This window comes from Phyllopteryx taeniolatus, chromosome 21 (assembly GCF_024500385.1).
Source record: "Phyllopteryx taeniolatus isolate TA_2022b chromosome 21, UOR_Ptae_1.2, whole genome shotgun sequence".
Lineage (NCBI taxonomy): Eukaryota > Metazoa > Chordata > Actinopteri > Syngnathiformes > Syngnathidae > Phyllopteryx > Phyllopteryx taeniolatus.
The window spans coordinates 7,209,252-7,228,003 of record NC_084522.1 but is presented as its reverse complement, the minus strand read 5'-3'; the positions used below and the strand labels follow the sequence as shown (position 1 = coordinate 7,228,003).

The 18,752-nt window shown below is 40.8% G+C and overlaps 1 protein-coding gene across 1 annotated transcript; it reads left to right on the top strand.

Annotated features, from left to right (window-relative positions):
* Positions 1-268: 268 nt before the first annotated feature.
* On the top strand, positions 269-17,755 carry kcng2 (potassium voltage-gated channel, subfamily G, member 2). The gene is made up of 3 exons (XM_061760169.1): positions 269-2,330; positions 5,866-6,706; positions 14,105-17,755. The coding sequence occupies exons 2-3, from the start codon at positions 5,939-5,941 to the stop codon at positions 14,915-14,917; spliced, it is 1,581 nt and encodes a 526-aa protein (XP_061616153.1). The 5' UTR covers positions 269-2,330; positions 5,866-5,938; the 3' UTR covers positions 14,918-17,755.
* Positions 17,756-18,752: the final 997 nt, after the last annotated feature.

Genomic DNA, 18,752 nt, shown 5'->3' with positions numbered 1-18,752 from the left:
TTTTATGATGTTTCCAAAATTCTGAGGAATTTAGAATTGTTTTTTCAAAAAAAAAAAAAAGTTTGGTAGAGACAATTTGTTTCCATCGTTTGAGTCACAGCGGAATCATACGACAAAATGTTATGTCTGCTGGCTCATTCTTGTCAGGGCACACACTGCTGATTGCATAAAACTGCTACTCACCGCAATGTAGTCAGACAGGCAAGAAAACAGAAACAGCTCTCCATGATTGTTTTTATTGAATTTATTAGCCTTCGGGGAGGTACTTCTCGTGCTCGGTTTCACTCATTTGTTCTTGGCAATGGATGCAAATAGCCCAAAATAACCGCCTGACGCATTGTGGCTGAATTAAACATGATTTTACTCAACAACCGGGCCGCCGTGAACTGCGGAAAACACCCTGAATTTGGTAGTTGATGGACTTGGACAGGAAGTTGCTGCAGGGTTAGTCCACACAATCAAAGTGAATGTCAGCTTCATGGTTCCTCCAGGGGAAAAAAAATCCAATTACACTTTGCTACATTTAAGGATATCCGTTCAGGCCTTTCACTCTCTAAAGTCCACCTTTCCCACTTGTGAGTGAACAGCTTGGATCATGACTCCGCTTTGCCTCCCGCTGATGAATACTTCAACGAAAAAAAGTCCATTAAAATCCACAGCTCGACTGAGCTCGACGTTTGCACTGGAGCTCAGTTGTACTCGTTTATTCATGAAGCATATCTAATAAAGTAACCTTGAGTTGAATAAGTAACACCGCTGCGCTCCTTCAGCAACGGAGATGTTGAAGTTGTTGTCGTCATCTTGAAACCGCTGTAAAAAGACATTACAGTATTAGCGATTGCTGGAGGTACTTTATTGGACTCATCGTAATGACCCATTTATCATCGAGTCCATTCATGATGCACTCCAACATCAGCGCCTAACCCTTTGGAGGTAACCAACTGATTTCCACATGCAAAAATGTGGAGTGCTGGGGGCATTGACAACAGCAGACAACATTGTATTTTGGTGTGATTCCAAATAAAAGTGCCTCGCCAGGATTTTTGTCCCCCAACTTTTCTCAACTAATGCTGTTGTTATGGGAAAATACACATGCTGTATCTCACAATTTTCTACTGTAAAAATAAAGAAATATATAGACAGACTAAAACTCCAGTCAAAAACTCAAAGCAAAATGTACCTAGTAGGCTTTCATGAGGAACACCTCTTGATTACCACACTTCATGTGTGCGCAGCGATAACTATGGTAACTACGACAACTACGCGCTGATGACATGAAGGTTTGAATCCAAACTTGCTCAAATATTGTTTTCTTTATCGCTGGTATCTTCGGACAAAAGTTGAATACATGTATTTCATTTATTTATACGTGTGCACACGATCAAAGCCTAAACTTTGGATATGGTCATCTTTGGTGGCTCCAAAGACATCTTTTTTCAAAACAAAAGACAGTGGAGACCTTTACCGGTAATATTCCTACTAGTGCTTTGTCCCTGTCTTCTGCTATAGGGCTATAAGACATTCACCTGAACCGGAAGAAAGTGCTTTGTCCTGTTTTGCCAAATGCGGAAGTTGGTTGTGCATAACCCCTATTGACTGTAAACATGGGGAAAATGCATTGACTCTATACTGTAAGAAGTCGGTCTAGGGTGGGAGTCCATTTGAATTATTTGAAAATTATATGATTCTTCACTATTTATGAATTTTTGCTTTGTTGTCGTTCTACCGAGCGCTGATCGCTATTTGTGTTGATATTTCACTGAATGTAGACATCATCATGTTGATATTAAAAAAAAAAACAAAAAAAACAGCAAAGGGTACCTAGTAGGCTTCCATGAGGAACACCACTTGATTACCACATTTCAAATTGTGCACTGTAAAAAATACGGTTAGTTTGGGAGTCCATTTAAGTTCCCCGGGGTGCAATTTAGTGTGTTGTCTCCACTCTCCTCCACGATAAACCAGTGTACCTCTATATGTACAGTGGAGTCTTTTTAAATGGCAGTTAACTGGACTGAAGGAGGAGGAAGTGGACGACAAACAATCCCCAGCAGGAGCTGTCACACTCCCTTGTATGGAACGCACGTAAAAGAGCGTGTCTTTGGCTTTGTGTGTGTGCAGCTTTTGTTTCCCTCTCCCCCCCCCCCCCCGCGTGTGCTTCGTGCGCGTAAAATGCGCATCTGGGTGGACTCGCCGGCGCTCCTTCCCTTCCTCCACCCGGCGTCGTCCCGCGGCGTGTGCGTGGGAAACTTGGCGGCATGCTGCGCGTTAACGGCTGCGCGGACGCGTGGAACACGTTGAAGCAGATGGACGCGGACTCGGCGAGCTGGGTAAGTCTTCTTTTTTTATGGCATTTACTATTGTTTTACGGGCGAATTGGTGGCCATCAAATGATGGATCGTGGCTTTTCCAAGTGTGATGTGTCAATTGTCATGCGTATGTGAGTCTCCAGGGGATAACAGTGCACATTGAATGCTACTTTTTGCTCTTATGGCTCTCAAGGGGAGACTTGAATATGCTCATTGGATGAGTCCTATGAGGCTTCATCATTACACCATTATTTGTCACATCATCACTCCACTGATAACATAAACACTTTTAAGGAGCACTGGGGACAGTGAATAGGTGACAGCATAGTGGGTGATGGAGTGGTTGTGTGCGTTCGTGGATCTCAGATGGGAGGACAGCAGGAGTTCAAAGGGGAAGCCATGTGACATCGAGCTGTCCACTTTTGTCAACTTCTTCTTTAGAGGAGAAAATGCCTGGAAGTATTAATATTCCTATTTAGTCAGTAATAATGTTTCGTCTTACCTTTATTATGAATTATAAAATCAAATGATGAAAATATAATAACATATTATTCTTATTTAATGTTCCCCAGTCCTTCTGACTTATTCAACTATTATTTTGTCGATTATAAAAAATAGTAAAATGATAATTAAATGTATCATCCTTATTCGTGTTACTCGTGTTCTCCAACCCACCTGACCCATAAACTAGTATTACTATTACTACCATTACAACCTAATACAATTAATAATAAAAACACAATTTCTAAAAATTAAATTATGATCATGATGATAAAGATTAATATTCGTCGTGCTATTATTATTATTCATTATTATTATTTTACCTGATTATTGAAAAATACAATTAAAAATGTATGTACCTTCTGACTTTTTTTACTCATAAAAATCTTAAAATTATATTTAAATTATTATTATTATATCTAATATTCCCCATTCCCCCTGACTTATTGGTTATATTGTTATATAATATTCATATAAATATTATTAAATTGATCCAAAAACATTTAATCAAATATTTTAAAAAGTAGAAGTATTTTTAAAAGATTATTGTTTTATAATTCTAAATAATGTTCATTCATCCCTTTTACTTGAATATCATGACTATAATTATTAGGTAATATCATAATCATGACACATAATCTTTAATACTAATTAAGGTCCTCTAATCACTATTTATAGTATTAAATTATTGTGAAAAATAAAAAATACAAACTTCAGTTGTAACTATCATTAGTGTTACTGTTTGATGATTAAAATGTTCCCTAACCCTTCTCAAATCATACGTCCCTGTAAACATCAGGATTTAAATAGCTACACTGTAAACTATAACATTTTCTAGTGATGATAAAACAATATGTTTATTATTGTGGCTGTGGATGTGCACTGCCTCGTTGCAATTCGAATATTCTGAGCCTCAAGCTAACCAAAATGTTAGGAATGAGTCCTGTGCACTACTACAAGCCCAATAATCAACATATCCTTCAGTCGTAATGTCGCTGACATTTTTGAAGGGAACGAAGCCTCTGAGTCGTTCCAAATTGACAAGTGTGACTAGTCCTCTCTCTGATGGTTGTTCCAGCACTTGATGACCGTTTTGCATCAATCACTTTAGTCTCTGGCTCATTTGCCTGCTGCTGTGGGTCTGTCACCTTGTGAGCGATGGAGCCCAATCACGCTCCTTTGGAACCTTGTCGGGGAGGGGGGGGTTAGGGTTAAGACCACCCCCATGTTGACAGACTACAGTCTTGTAACTCATGCTTTTTGTCAATATTTGATTGTGTCTTGACACTTAGCAACATTATAAAGTAGTCAGTGAACAGCCTGTTTAACAAATTATATTATCTATCTATAGTGAAGAAATACTGCATTTAAAAAAAAAAAAAAAAAAAAAAAAAAGGCTTCAAACAGTTTCTTGCCTCTCCCAGTTGAAGTTTAGAGTCAAACTAAACATCAAACAAAGAGAATTACACATTGTGTATTTAAAACAACCACATAACTATGTATTGAAGTGAGTTAGCTTAATGCTAACCCACGCTTTTAGGAATAGCTATCCTCTCTCCTTAAGGCACCGCTGTAATTGCTGTATCGTGAAATTATCGCTATCCATGTCAAAATATTGCAATAATATTGTATTGTGAGTTATTCCCACCCCTACTTCCTATCATTGATAATAATTCATAGGAAGGAAAAGTCCATTTGAATGGCCTATTATGACTAAAAAGCTAACATGCTATGCATAATAATATTGCAAAGCATTCCCACAAGTGTTTTTCTATATAAACAATGTAATCTAGGAGTGTTTTGACCATTGTGTCTGCAAGACGGTGGTTTCAGGTTCTTTCTACCCTTGGATAGAAGACGACGTCTCGGCTTGTTAACGCGAACGCACAGTTGTGCGTGCGTCACCCTTCACGAGGCGGAGACAAAAATAAAAAATAAAAAATTGAAAACAGGAAAAAAAAAAAAAAACAACTTTCAATGTGATGAAAAGAAATGAGCATCCAAAATGATCTATTGTTTATATGTTTCCCCCCTTACATCCAAAGAAGAGCAATGAAGTGGAAATCATCCTTATATACTCTTCTCTCTTTTCCCTTCATTTCAAGCCATTGTCGTCGTCGTTTCATGTCGAGACTCGTGTGTGGCTGGGAGACGTGCACGCCGCTGCCACACAACAGTTTAGTAATGTAGCATAATGCAAGCTCTCTGTAGGTCTTTCAATACAGTGGATTAGAGCACTATTGTGCTTGGCAGGAGTGTAATATGGATAATGTATGTTTCCTTTATGGGTTCATTGCATTTTCTGCCTTTTTAGCTGAGTGTGCTGTGCATTTCTTAAACACTTTTCAGAACAAATATTTTGTTTTTTTATGCTATTCCTCAGCCTGTTGATCCTGACACACAACAACATACTCGGATAGTTATTTGTTTTAGATCCTATTTTGAATCTCACAATGGGGTTTTGTTGGTGTTTTGTTTGTTAGGTTTCAGGATTATAAAATACTTTGGAACCAATTCATGCAAAAAAAAAAAAAAAAAAAAAAAACGTTTGACTTGTTGTGTGTTATTCCACTTGCATTGGTGCCTGGTGGTGAATTGTAAAGATAGGCGCATTTCCTATTTCCTACAAGACTCCAAGCTGGATGTTCCGGCACAGCGAGAGTGTGTCTTTTGACATGCGCCCGGCGGAGTGGTAATTGGGTGGCAGACAGTCGCTCTAAATTTACGCCTGCTGATACCACCTAAATCTTGGTGCAGCTGGTCTAACGCGATTTTGGTGAATTTGATTGGGGGACAGGCAGATAGATTTCGAGCTCCGCAGACGTGTGGTGGAGGTTAGACGTATTTCATTCATAAGTATGTGAAGAGTGGGCATCAAACCCTCTGAATCACTGAACCAGCACCAGTCCAACCCACCCGTGGCGCAGAGTTGCGCCGCCCGCCGTGCCGAATTTACGCTGGTCACGAAACTAGTGCCATCTGTCTTTGTATTCCCCAGAATTCCAGTGTCTTCGCTTTAGACGCAACTCATCTTCTGTTTCTGCGTGTGCGACAGATTGGTGGCATGTTGCTGAATGGCTGACGAGCCACGCCCCTCCTGCCCTCCCTCGTGAAGCAACACGGTCGCCATGTACCAGGAGGTGGCTTTCCTGGCTGGCGGCACCGAGCACCAGTTCACAACTTTCCACTTCAAGCACGTGGAGAACCCCCAGGAGGTCTCCTCCAAGAAGGGCGTCTTCTACAAGCGGGCCCAGCACCTCCTCAAGCCCCAGGCCCGCCAGCCGGACTCCGACGACGGGGCGGCCATCATCAACGTGGGCGGCATCAAGTACCGCATCCCCTGGTCCACCTTGGAGGAGTTCCCCATGACCAGGCTGGGGAAGCTGCGCGGCTGCAGCAATGAAGCAGAGATCATGGACGTGTGCGACGACTACGACGGCAGCCGCAATGAGTTCTTCTTCGACCGGAGCCCGTCGGCCTTCCGCTCCATCGTGACCTTCCTGGCGGCGGGCAAACTGCGGCTGCTCAGGGAGATGTGCGCCCTGTCCTTCCAGGAGGAGCTACTCTACTGGGGCGTGGAGGAGAACAAGCTGGACTGGTGCTGCCTGAGGAAGCTGCGCCTGCGCCAGGAAGAGTACAAGGAGATGCAGAGGCTGGAGGAAGAGGAGACCGAGCTGGCCACGTTGCAGTCCTGCGAGGAGAGCCAGCAGCCGGGCGCCGTACCGGACGAGAACCAGGAGGGCGGATGCATGCGGAGACTGAGAGACATGGTGGAGAACCCCCACTCCGGAATCCCTGGGAAGATCTTCGCCTGCCTGTCCGTGCTGTTTGTGGCCATCACCGCCGTGACGCTGTGTGTCAGCACCATGCCGGACCTCAGGGAGGAGGAGGAGAGGGTGAGTTCACCACCTTTACCGGGGAGGCGGATTTGGCCTTGAAACCCAAACCATGTCTTGAAACGTTCATTTGAAAACATAAATCTGTCTTGAAGCCCGAATTTGAAACTTACCTGAAACTCTACTTCCAAACCTGAAGTCTCGTTTGTAGTCGTAACCTTGTCTTAAAACCTTACCTTTAAACCCTAACTCCATTTCAAAGCCATACCCTTGTTTAAAATTTTAACCCTGTCTTTGGCAAAAAAAAATAATAATATTTTTTCCATATTGCCCAATCTGGATTATTATTACGATTTTTGCACTAGTTTATAGTCCTCAGTATTTTTTTTAGGTATATAAGATACAAAATAATCACACTGCGCTTCGTGGATAATAAAGACACCTTGGATTATAAACATGATCATTCTCTACTTATATTGCTTACGTACTCTGTTAACATTGTTGATGGTTTTAAATGTGCATCATCTTTAACAACAATACAGATGAGCGAGTTTTGTCGGGTTTCGACTCGGACTCGGAACACTCAACTTTGCGGTTTTTCTTTGCAGAGTTTTTATGTTCATCCCATAGCTACCTCAGTTAGATGTTGGATTACTTTCTAGTTGCTTCCACTGACCAAGATCTGGATCTGCAAATGAGGTTCCAATAAGGGAACTAGCCACCTACTTGCGTCATTAGCTTTTGGGTAAGAAACCAGGAGCATAAATAAACAGTGTGTCTCTGCATGTAATATTTCTCCATGAGAGGAACAAGTGGGATCCCACTTTCAGCAGGGCAGCCTAAGGGATGCATGCTGCTACAGTACAATTCAGATTATGTTGATGCAGCAGCCCACATACAGTACCCAACGTTTGTGTAAATCATCTTGACAGAGACACAAGCTCAGGGACACAAGGCGGCTCCTTGTGAGCGTCACCTCGTTGTCTCCGCTGCCTTCGCCTGGCACCTCCACGTCAACTTCGATTGAGAAGCGTCCGCGACACAAAGATGGACAGGGTTTCGTCCATTTGGGATTCTCTCTCCTTTGCTACCCAATTAATAATTAAAAAACACAGAATATTGTTATAATAATGTGATGATTATGCAAATTGGAGCCGTGAAATGCTAATCCATACACATCACGCATATACACCAAAACCTTATCTAACCAACTGTCGAAGCTGTAGACACTAGAAATTATTTTAGATCTGTTTTTATGCGATAAAAACGTAAGATAGAATAGCAGTCAAAATACAGTGTTGCCCCACATATTCCTGATTCACGATTCGTAGATTCACATATGCGCCGATTTTTTTTGGGGGGGCGAGCGTCATCCATATTTTGCAGAAAAAAGTCACCAATTTGTTTTTGTGCTCAGGCCAAAGCTATAAAAGTATTACTTTGGTGTCATATTCGGAAAATATATGCATTTACACTTATGTATTTTATGTCATGATAACCTCATCTAAGCTTGCTCTCTGTCTGATATTGTAATCTCACGTTGTTGTGAGACAAAGCAAGGTGGATGTGGTTGGGGGCGCCTGTTCATTTGTGTACTGTGTATATGACCTCGCCAAGTGAGTTATTTATTTATTTTTAAACTGTACCTCTCATTATTCTCAAAGTGCTTGTCCTTTTTGTAATAAAAGGTTAACATGTTTCCCTTGACCTGCCATCTTGTGGCATCTTGATGCCAAGAAACTATGTTGAAATGAGTTGAGGGGCTTCATTTCGACAAAAGCGGTGCTTTGCCACATCTTGTGACATCTTGGTGCCAGGGAAATGTCGCCCAGTCAAGGATTTTACCTTGCAGGACAACCCAACCACGAATTGATGCCCTAACATCACCGTAGTGTCGACCCAAACAAGCACGTTAAAGCCTGTGTTCCCCTTTTGAGACCCCAGAGACTCATTGTCATCTGACTAATTCCCTCTCTTGAATGATGCATAAGCCGAGCGTGATTAAAGAACCGGCCTACGGCGTCACCTCTTTGTCAAACATGTCTTCACCGACTGAAGATGAAGGCTTTCTTCTTAAAAGGAAGTTGAGTGAAGATTAGATGAAGCAAATTATCTAGAAAAATTTTTTTATAATTCAGTTTTGTGGCTGTCGACATGCATGTTAATCTTTAAAATTGCATGTTACTCAGAGGTTTTGAGGAGCCTGTGGTTGATTTGTGAGTGACATTAATGGACTCTAATCGACTAGGGGGCACCTCAAAGAGCAAAAGATCATGGTTATTTATGGTGGAAGTGAGTGAACATGAACAAATTATATATACAGTATATATAACAAAGTATATTTACAGCAACAGAAAGTATGTGAACCCTTTAAAATTACTTGGATTCCTGCCTAAATTGAGCATAAAATGTGATCTAAATGACAACAACGAAAAAACAGTCCTAATAACACACAAATCACAGGTCAGGCAATCTAGAGTCCAATCAATGTGACGAGATTGGAGGTGTTGCTTAAAGTTGCCCTTGACTATAAAAACATACCGCAGCTTTGAGTTTGCTATTCTCAAGTAGCATTTCCCAACGTGAACCATCCCTCGCACAATCGAGATAGTTAGATGCTGTCTGACACCTTAACAATAGCATGCGATCGCACCTTTATTTTTAAAGAGGTGACATGTACAGTAAACACACAGTAAACAAGTGATCGAGAGCATGTTTCTTGCAGTTCCTGGTGTTCGTCACAGTCGTGTGCCGCAACCGCACGTAATGGAATGTAAGTAAAGTAAATGCTCTCCGACAGAGTACAAATAAAGGTGCGATCGTCGTCACATGCTATTCTTGAGGCGTCAGACAGCACCGACTTTGTTAGCATGTTAGCGCACACTTGTGAAAACACACTGCACACTATTACTTGTATTTACAACCAAGCACTTTTCACGCATTGGGACCTGGCACGGTGAACCGCTTGCGCTAATTACGGTGTCTCCTTCCACCAAGGGGTCGGCGCTCTCGCCCCCCCCGACAGCGCCATCGTTACGGAGCATCCATTAGGCTTGATGGGCAGCCTTTACATTAGCGCCGATCTGTCCTGCGCTAATGAAACCATCACACGGAGAACATTGTTTTGTTTTTGCGAGGGGATAATGTCAGTGTGTGAGAGTTATGATCATGAATGGAAAGTCATGTCACGGAACAAAGTGTTATATCTGATTCACTTAAATGTATAACCCTCGTCTAATGTTGCTTTATTTGTTTGCTAGCAAGGTTATGCACAAAGTGCTTAACTGATTGAATTGGCCTTGGTGGAGGTCTGAGCTTTGCAGGTCCAGGATTAAAATGTTTTTTTGTTTTTAATATATTTTTTGGGTTAACGTTTTGTTATGTTTTCTTTAATTTTGGCCTAAATAAAAATCCATAAATGACAGCCCTTCAATACACCAAGGACCATACTTGGCGACGACAGCAATTAGCTAAATACAATAATTCTAAAATCGTATTTAAAAAAATAACAATATTGAATGAATATGTAAAAAAAAATAGTCAAATGAATCTTCTGTATATTTATACTTATGTATACTTTTCAAGGATTTGATTGATGTTATGTCTGCCATAACCCGTTTCGGTGTAGATTGTAAGCGTAGGTACGTTCAAAGGACAATGACAAAATTCATGTATACTGCATTTGGTTGTAATCTGAATTAGGGTTCTTGGGCCTTGGTGGACGTCGACTTCTAAATTAAATCACGTAAGATAAACGAGTTCAATTGAAATGCTGTGCGGGCAAGCTCGTAATGCCACACAGGAAGTGGTGCTCGTTGGTCCACGGTGGTCACGTGACCTGACCCGATGGTCACAGTGTGGAGCCGAGGACAACGCAGAGCACTTAGCCTGTCTGACTCATCTAATGGCCATTCCATTTTCCAAAGACTTTTTTCTCTCTCTTATTTTGAACATGTACGTTTTTATAGTTCCCTGTCAACTCTGTGAGGGTGAATATGGGATTAAACGTCATATTTCAACACAATGTTGCATGCTGTGTTCATCTCCAAGACCTTTTTGTCTTGCTCACTTTGATTGATTTTCACTGACATTTTTCTTAATTTCTCAGTGAATAACACATGAATCATAAGGGCAAAATTCAGGCTTGTGCCGCAAGCACCTATAAACAGGTGCGCGTGTTCCAATGATGATTACATTAAGTGAAATAAAATACGAGTAAAGCATTTTTTTCCCCATCATAATCCTAAAACATTTTTCACATTGTCTACTTTATTAACGTTTTTGCAGATCAAGAAGGAGGACGGTGAACTAGTGGTTAGCAAATCTGACTCAAAAAATTGATGGATGGAGAGTTCAGCTATGTGTTGTGTTCAGGGGCATCCGGTTTAAACGTACGTGAGACTTGCAGACTGTTGTTGCTTTGATTACATTAGTGCCACTCATTGCCTTCAAATCTCAATCCCATTTAGACTAAACAGCACCTGGGGCCTCATTTAAACTAACTGACATCTGGGAAGAACACTGTCTTGTTTTTTGTTGTTGTTTTTTTGTTTTGTTTTTTTAACCCCCTACGTGCCAAATTACGTGCCATTGTCCCAAATCGCCTCGGTAGAGTTATCATAAATGGGAAGCTAACAAATCCAATCTTGTCAAACATTTCTTTTCAAACATAGGACGGACTAAAGGATATTGAGTGGTAATTCTCACGGGGATTTGAGGGTACAGGTGTGTCACGACCTAATCAAATAGGAAGCTTTTTTTGTTTCCCAGAAGCCATCCTCCCCATTCTACTTTTGGGACACTCCAATCAGTCAAAATGTGCTTTTAAATCTGTTGTAAAAGCACCAAATTGGACTCTTAAGCAAATTACTACAAGAAGCGCTGCAGACCTTCAACAGGGTTAACAGAAATGATTTGTGTTTGTGTGGTTAGTTAGCAGGTTAATGACAGGAAGGTATCATTTAGGCTTTTTTTCCCCCCTCTGGAGAGGGAGAATAGGAATGAACACATTTTGAAAAAAAGTGGGGGAAAAAAACCCAACCTTAATTTCCATAATTACATATCGTTACACTACCATGTCCGAAACACGTTATGAGGGTATAAGCTAAAAGGCTTCACATTTGACTTAATTTTATTTTAAAAATTTTTTTTATTAAAGCACACACGCACATACACACACAAATTCCATTTGAAGCCTAGTTATGCAAAGCAAAAAGCGGCAGTAAATAAATGGAATAAATGGATGCAAAAGTGGAGGTGAGGAGTCAACAGATTCCACGCTTGCGTTCAACTGTGATGATGAACTCCTGACAGCAGGTTGAAAGCACAAGTTTTAATGCGTGACATGTCGATAGTGTCACGTTTGTGTGTTTTTTGTTTTGTTTTGGACGTGAACATGGTTATAAAGGAAAGCTGTTTGTGATCATTTGCATCAAGATTAGCCTCCGGTGGGGATGCTTTAATTATCCATGAGTTCGAGAAAAGGGCCTTCGAAGAGAGCATATTCTATTACCAGAATACCTCAGCTGCTTTAGGAACATCTTCCAAATATATTTATTGATAAATATTCCATTATTGTATTCTATTTACCATTACTGTATTAGATTTACCATTCAGTTGACGCCATACTTTCAAATGGATTTGGCACAAAGTCATTGAACATGAACAAAAAGTTTCTTTTATTTATTTATTTTTTGGGGTAATGATTGATATTATGCTCCCCGCATAATCCCGGATGGAATACCTCCAGATGGAGTTATCTTTATTTTGCAATTCAACATAACAGCCTGCAGCCAAAGTCTCCGGCGGAGCACCTGGCGGGGCTGCGCTGATTGTTGTTTATTTTACGCTCTCGGTGGACATCGGTCACTCGTGCAAATAGAGTGGAATTAAATACTGATGATGACTGGGAACTTTAAAGTGAGCTCTCTCCCACTTTCTCTCTGTTTATTTTCCTGTAATTGTTGCGGGTAAGCGAACAAGCTCCTTTTGCTTGTGTTTCTTGGCTGTCAAAATGGACGTGACAAGTGACGTTTTCATCAAAGTAACCCAAGGATCACGCCTTATAGCGTACTTCACACTTACACATCCTTTTGTGTCGCCACTGTTTTGTGTAGAATGCTCACAGACACCTTTTCAGAACTAGGCAAATAAAAGGTTTACTTGGTTGTTTAAAATTTCACACTTGATGGGTGGAAAAGCACTCCATACTCAACACAGGTTCAAACCCAGAACCTCTCGAATGTGAGGCAGACGTGAAACCCACGGGTGGGTTATGTTAACAAAGCTACTTCAACCATTCCCTGTAGCCTACACTTGCACGTTTGACAATGGTGACAGTTTGACCCTACAGTATTTCCATTTCCATTATTTCCTATTGGCATATGATTGTTTTCAACTAATGTACTTGAACAAATTGTTTAAAATACAGGTTCTACTGTACATGCATAGAGAAGAATTAAAAAAATTTTTTTATCTCAAGTGTGCAAAAAGGATTGCACATGTTGAATAAAGCATGACGTATGTTCATGCTCACTAGGTGATCTTATACAGTCAATATTGACTGAGCAAACGTTAAAGGAAATATTAGTTTATAGGCGAGAACCAGCAATATAAACGACTCGTGTCAACAGCTTCCTATTTATTGCACCGAACAAAGTTAATGCTTAATAAGACTTACTTAAATGTGTAAAAATGAAAAGCAAGCCAGTTCTCATTTGCACGGTGCTTCAGGGCCGACTTTGACTTAATAACTAAACAATGTCTTGTAATTATACGCTCAAATATTCATGAGCACGGATGATTCATGATAAAAAGAGAATAGTTGTTTTTTTTTTTTTTTTTCAGATCACCTTTGATGGTGTGTGTTGGTGCCTTTTTGTTTTGCTTTTACACATCAATGAATGTTCCAGCACCTTCTTTGTTCATTAATAATAATAATAAAATAATAATAATTCACGACTGCGACATCACCTTGTTCAGCTTGAACACTTTTTTATATGGCGTTCCTCATTCACTCCTTGAAGTGCGTCATCTTTTCTCACGATCGTGACACACACTTTCTACTACCTACCGTGACACATAATCTGTATATATTATACATACACAGTCTGTTCGCGCGTGTGGTGCCTAAACTTGTCCGACTTCCGGCGTGTTGGCATTTCTGTCTCAAAATCTCTCTCATAATTGACAGTGATAAACCTAATCTTTATCTTCTACTCAAAAGCTGTGCGGACCCCTGTCGTGGTATGTTAGTCGTTACAGTGATTCACAAACCTGAATTTCACAGACAAAATGGGCGAGACCCTCTTCCATGCCTAAAAAAAAGTTAAAAAAAACAAATGAAACTCTAGTAAAAAAAAGAAAGAAAAAGAATAGTGAATCTTTTGACGTCACACTTTGAGAATCGCTGGAGTAGTTGTTGCTTACCGTTCATGTCATTCTGAATTCGCCCTGCAGGGGGAGTGCTCCCAGAGATGTTTCAACATCTTCGTGCTGGAGACGGTGTGTGTGGCGTGGTTCTCCCTGGAGTTTGTGCTGCGCTTCATCCAGACCCAGAGGAAGTGCACCTTCCTGCGCACGCCGCTCAACGTCATCGACGTGGTGGCCATCTTGCCCTACTACGTCACCCTCATCGTGGATTCGCTGTCGGTGGGCGGCAAGCCGGCGGGCTCCGGGAACAACTACTTGGAGAAGGTGGGCCTCGTCCTTCGAGTCCTGCGGGCGCTGCGGATCTTTTACGTCATGAGGCTGGCTCGCCATTCGCTGGGCCTGCAGACCCTGGGACTGACAGTAAAGAGGTGCACGCGGGAGTTCGGTTTACTGCTCCTCTTCCTGTGCGTGGCCATGGCGCTCTTCTCTCCACTGGTGTTCCTCGCCGAGAGCGAGTTCGGCGCCAAGCAGGAGTTCACCAGCATTCCCGGGAGCTACTGGTGGGCGGTCATCTCCATGACCACGGTGGGCTACGGCGACATGGTGCCCAGGAGCATCCCCGGCCAGGTGGTGGCGCTCAGCAGTATCCTGAGCGGCATCCTGCTCATGGCGTTTCCAGTCACGTCCATCTTTCACACATTCTCCAGGTCCTACGTGGAACTGAAGGAGGAGCAGAACCGAGCGCTGAGGCAGAAGCCCGACTCGCAGGACAGCAGCAAGTCGCAGAACAGCGAAGACTCGCAAGAGACGGACAGCTACCACGGAGCCACGGAAGCCGCCATCTCGGCCGTACAGAGAAGGAAGTCCATGGCTCTGCACAGAGAGCAGATCCAGACTTAGCGGTTCCTTAGTCTGGTCTTCAAGAAACTGAAACTTCAGTTGGTGTTTCTGACTGGTCCGTGTGGAACTTCATTTTGACTTTGGAATCATGGTGAATAGATTCAAAAGTATCCAGAAATCAAGTACTGTTGTATGAGTTTAGGAAAGAAAAACTGCCATAAAGACTTTTTAAGCCGGGTACACATATGCGGCAATCAGGACCAATTTGAGCATTTTCTTTCCCCCTCTTATGATCAAAGTCAGCAAAAGTCCAATCAATAGCAAAAAAATGGTTCTCAAACTTTTTACCACCTAAAAAAATACTTCGCTCTCCAAGTACCATCATTGGTCATAGTAGGCCAAAGTGTTTGTCAAAAACATTCCTAAATAGAATATTTAATAATGTTGTAAGCCACTGCAACACTATAGTAAAAAAAAAACAAAGAAAAAACCTAATTATTGATTCAATTGAAATGTTTTGCACATACATGTTTAATTCAAGTTATACCTAAATGTTTAAAAAGAAACTATTCTCAACGAGAAAAGATTATTTTTCCCTTTCTTTCAGGAAAAAGTCAGATTTTGGGATTTCTGTCCGATTTTTTCTTCCCATTCATTTGAAATAATGACCGTAAATCATAAATAAGATAATTGCCATAAGTCATTTTTGAACGTTTACAAAAAATTAGAAGAAACCCAATTCGTCAAACAAGAGTCCAGTCTCCTACACAAAGAAAAAAATCATAATTTTCTAGCAAGCACAATGTTTTTTTTTTAATTGATATTATGACAGTAGCCAAAGTTAGAAATGACGGGCAATTATGCTGTTAAGCTAATGAATTGTTGAACCTGTTCAATATTTACGACTGCAAATCCTTGTGGTCAACAGAGTTCGGCTGTGTGGCGGACTTTGTAATTGTGACGTGAAACGGAACAATAGCCAATTACCAGATAAGCTAACAGTTAGCATGGCTTCTTCTATGAAATTTTAAGAAGTCTGTATGTCGTGTGGCACAATGCTGCCTCTCACGGGTGAGTCTTGGTACTACGGCAGACATCTACTTTTGGGGAGGAGACTTGTGATTGTCAGTGGAAGTTTCATTGTGTGGTTTGCTACGTTGGTCGTGTCGAGAACATCACACTGCAACCACAGATGCCAGTTTTTTTTTCCTTGTCATGTGGAGTCTCTCACATTTAAAGAATTGGTTTAACGTAAACATTTGGTATGTGCACCGCCGCTTAAGTCACGCGTGGCTATTCAGCCTTCGTCTGAATACTAAATATTTTACACGGTCTTGTTTCTGAAGTAGAATGATTGAGAGAGAGAGAGAGAGTCGTGTTTATAGGAATTACTGATGTGGTGTTTCTTTCCCATTCACTGTCTCATTCCGTATGCACGACATGTGCCGAGCTAATTATAGGCCACACTGCAGCAAAAAACAAAAAATTTAATACAATAAAAAGCTTGACAGTCTGTTGGGAAATTAGATTGACAAAATGAAAATGACAAACAGATTGACGCCACTCGACTGAAGGAGAACACGAGGGGAAGATGAGTTCAATGCATCCAGACAATGAAGTAGAAATGAGTCTCGTCTGCAATTTTTTCATTTTCTTAATTTTTTTTTTAATAACGTCCAAGAAAGTGGGAGCTGTTACCAATTAGCTTCAGTAAATGTAGTTTTTTTTTTTTTTAGGTTAATGATTAAATTGATGAAAATCTTTAAAATGATTAAAATCGTCATCTTAAATCTGTAGAGTTGAAAATGTGCTAACCATCATATTTAGTATTCTATTGTGTTTGGAAGATAATGTTGGTGAATGTTACAATCTTCTTGAAAAGTGGAAAAAAAAACATTGAAAGCCAAATTCATTTGTCCAATAAAAATAAATTTAATTCACAATAACGATTACAAGGAAGAAATGTTCTTATTGGCTTACTTGATGAGAAAATGTTTTTAAGGCATAATAGTTATGTAGCTGTATATAGTTATATTTGGGTATAGAAGGGTGAATTTACTTTCAAATTCCTCATCCATTCAAAACTGTAAAAACAGTATGTTATGAAACACCTTTCAGGGAATTCAAGAATGAATGTTGAGTTTGGATTCATATTTTGTGTTAGATTTTTGGGTACATTATGATTCCTTCATCGATGTTAACGGTGTTGTGTGTATCAGTCGCTGACAACCCTTTAGTCACATATTTAGAGCATGGATGAAGTGCAAAGGGCATAAAACACACACACACGCACGCACGCACGCACACACACAAAGTACAAAGGCCTTTTGATATTCATTCCCCCCTCGGGCAGCAGAAACGAAAGAGCTCTCACGCTTTCGGGTGAGTCAGGCATTGAAAATAAACGGCAAGTGCGCTTTATGACTTTGTGTGACTGGAGTGCCTTGTCAGGAGAAAACGTAACAGTGTTAAACTGTGAAAGTGTTATTGGAATGTGCACTCTTTTAAAATCATACACAGGCATGATTAGGCTGGAACACAAAGCATGCAACTATTGCACACAATGTATCTACTATTGTTTTTTTTGTTTTTTTTTTAAATCAATTAACTTTTTAAAATGGATGGTTGGAATGAAACAACCTGGAATGTATTTTGGTTATGAAACACCAGCCTCCTTTAAAAATAATACAAAACAAAAAAACGTAATAAAGATTCTAATAATGTCCTTTGAGCAGAAAATTGTTGGTTAACAATTCATTACACACAGGAAGTCACTGAAATTTGCAAGCGTGCATGTCGTGCCTGTACTTCTACTCCGCTCAGAATATTCTTAAATTGTTTGGTCCTGTGTTTCCTTTCCCTCCACGTTCGCAGTTAATAATAAATGGACTGTTTCCACGGGTGATGTTGGCTCAATGCGCCGCAACTTTGATAAACAGTGACAGGGCCTCCTATGAGGTGAAGGTTTCTCAGGCTGCAGACAGACGCGTAGAATACATTTACCTCATGGACACTCTCCTCACACCAGTGCCCATCAACAAACATACTGGCAGACACACAGCAATAAAAATGAGAAACTAGTGTAAAGTTAGCAAGGAAAATGAAAACAGCGGGTATAGGGACCAGAGGGTGTTCCAGTTTTCACTTGGGTTGGGCTGCTTTGGGGTTTGATGATCGAAAATGTTCTATCCAAATCCCAATTGTCGACAGGGGGTGGAGGTGCTGATCTAAAAACAGAGCACCCCGGTTCCGCCGCCTCTGCCTAAGTCTATTTGTTACACCTGATCCAAGGCCCATTTTCTTGTATTATTATAATTTAAAAAAAAACATCTCCTGCATTTTTTACTTTCAGAGTTGTAAAGCTTCCCCCCCCCCTTCCACTGAGTCTTTTGTGAAGTTCCTGCAGTTAAAAGTGATCTCAGTCGAAAGCACGTTTGAAGCAGCGCTGCATGGTTTTAAAAGAGCTGCTGGGAAAACTTTCGGGGCGGACATCGACTGCTGCTCTCAACCGAGCGACTGACTTTGTCTTTAGAACGCCTGATCCAGTTTAAATTTGACAGTTCAAGCACAATTCACTTATGTAACAGCTTCCATCCCAATTTCCAGTTGTTTCTATTATGTTGCACCACTCATTTAACTATTTGAGGTGAAATAATACGCCTTTATACCTTTATAAGAGGGTGTGCACAGTTGTGCAACCATATTTCAGTCATTTGTTTTTACCTTCCCTCTCGAAAATATATTTTTTAATTGAGTTTTATAGGTATAGGCCACATTAAAAAGTTAGGAAATGATTTGTCTTGATCTCATATCACAAAAACCTGGCATTTTAACAGGGGTGTGTAGACTTTATATATATAAAAAAACATGATGAAACCAAATTGCCAGGATATTA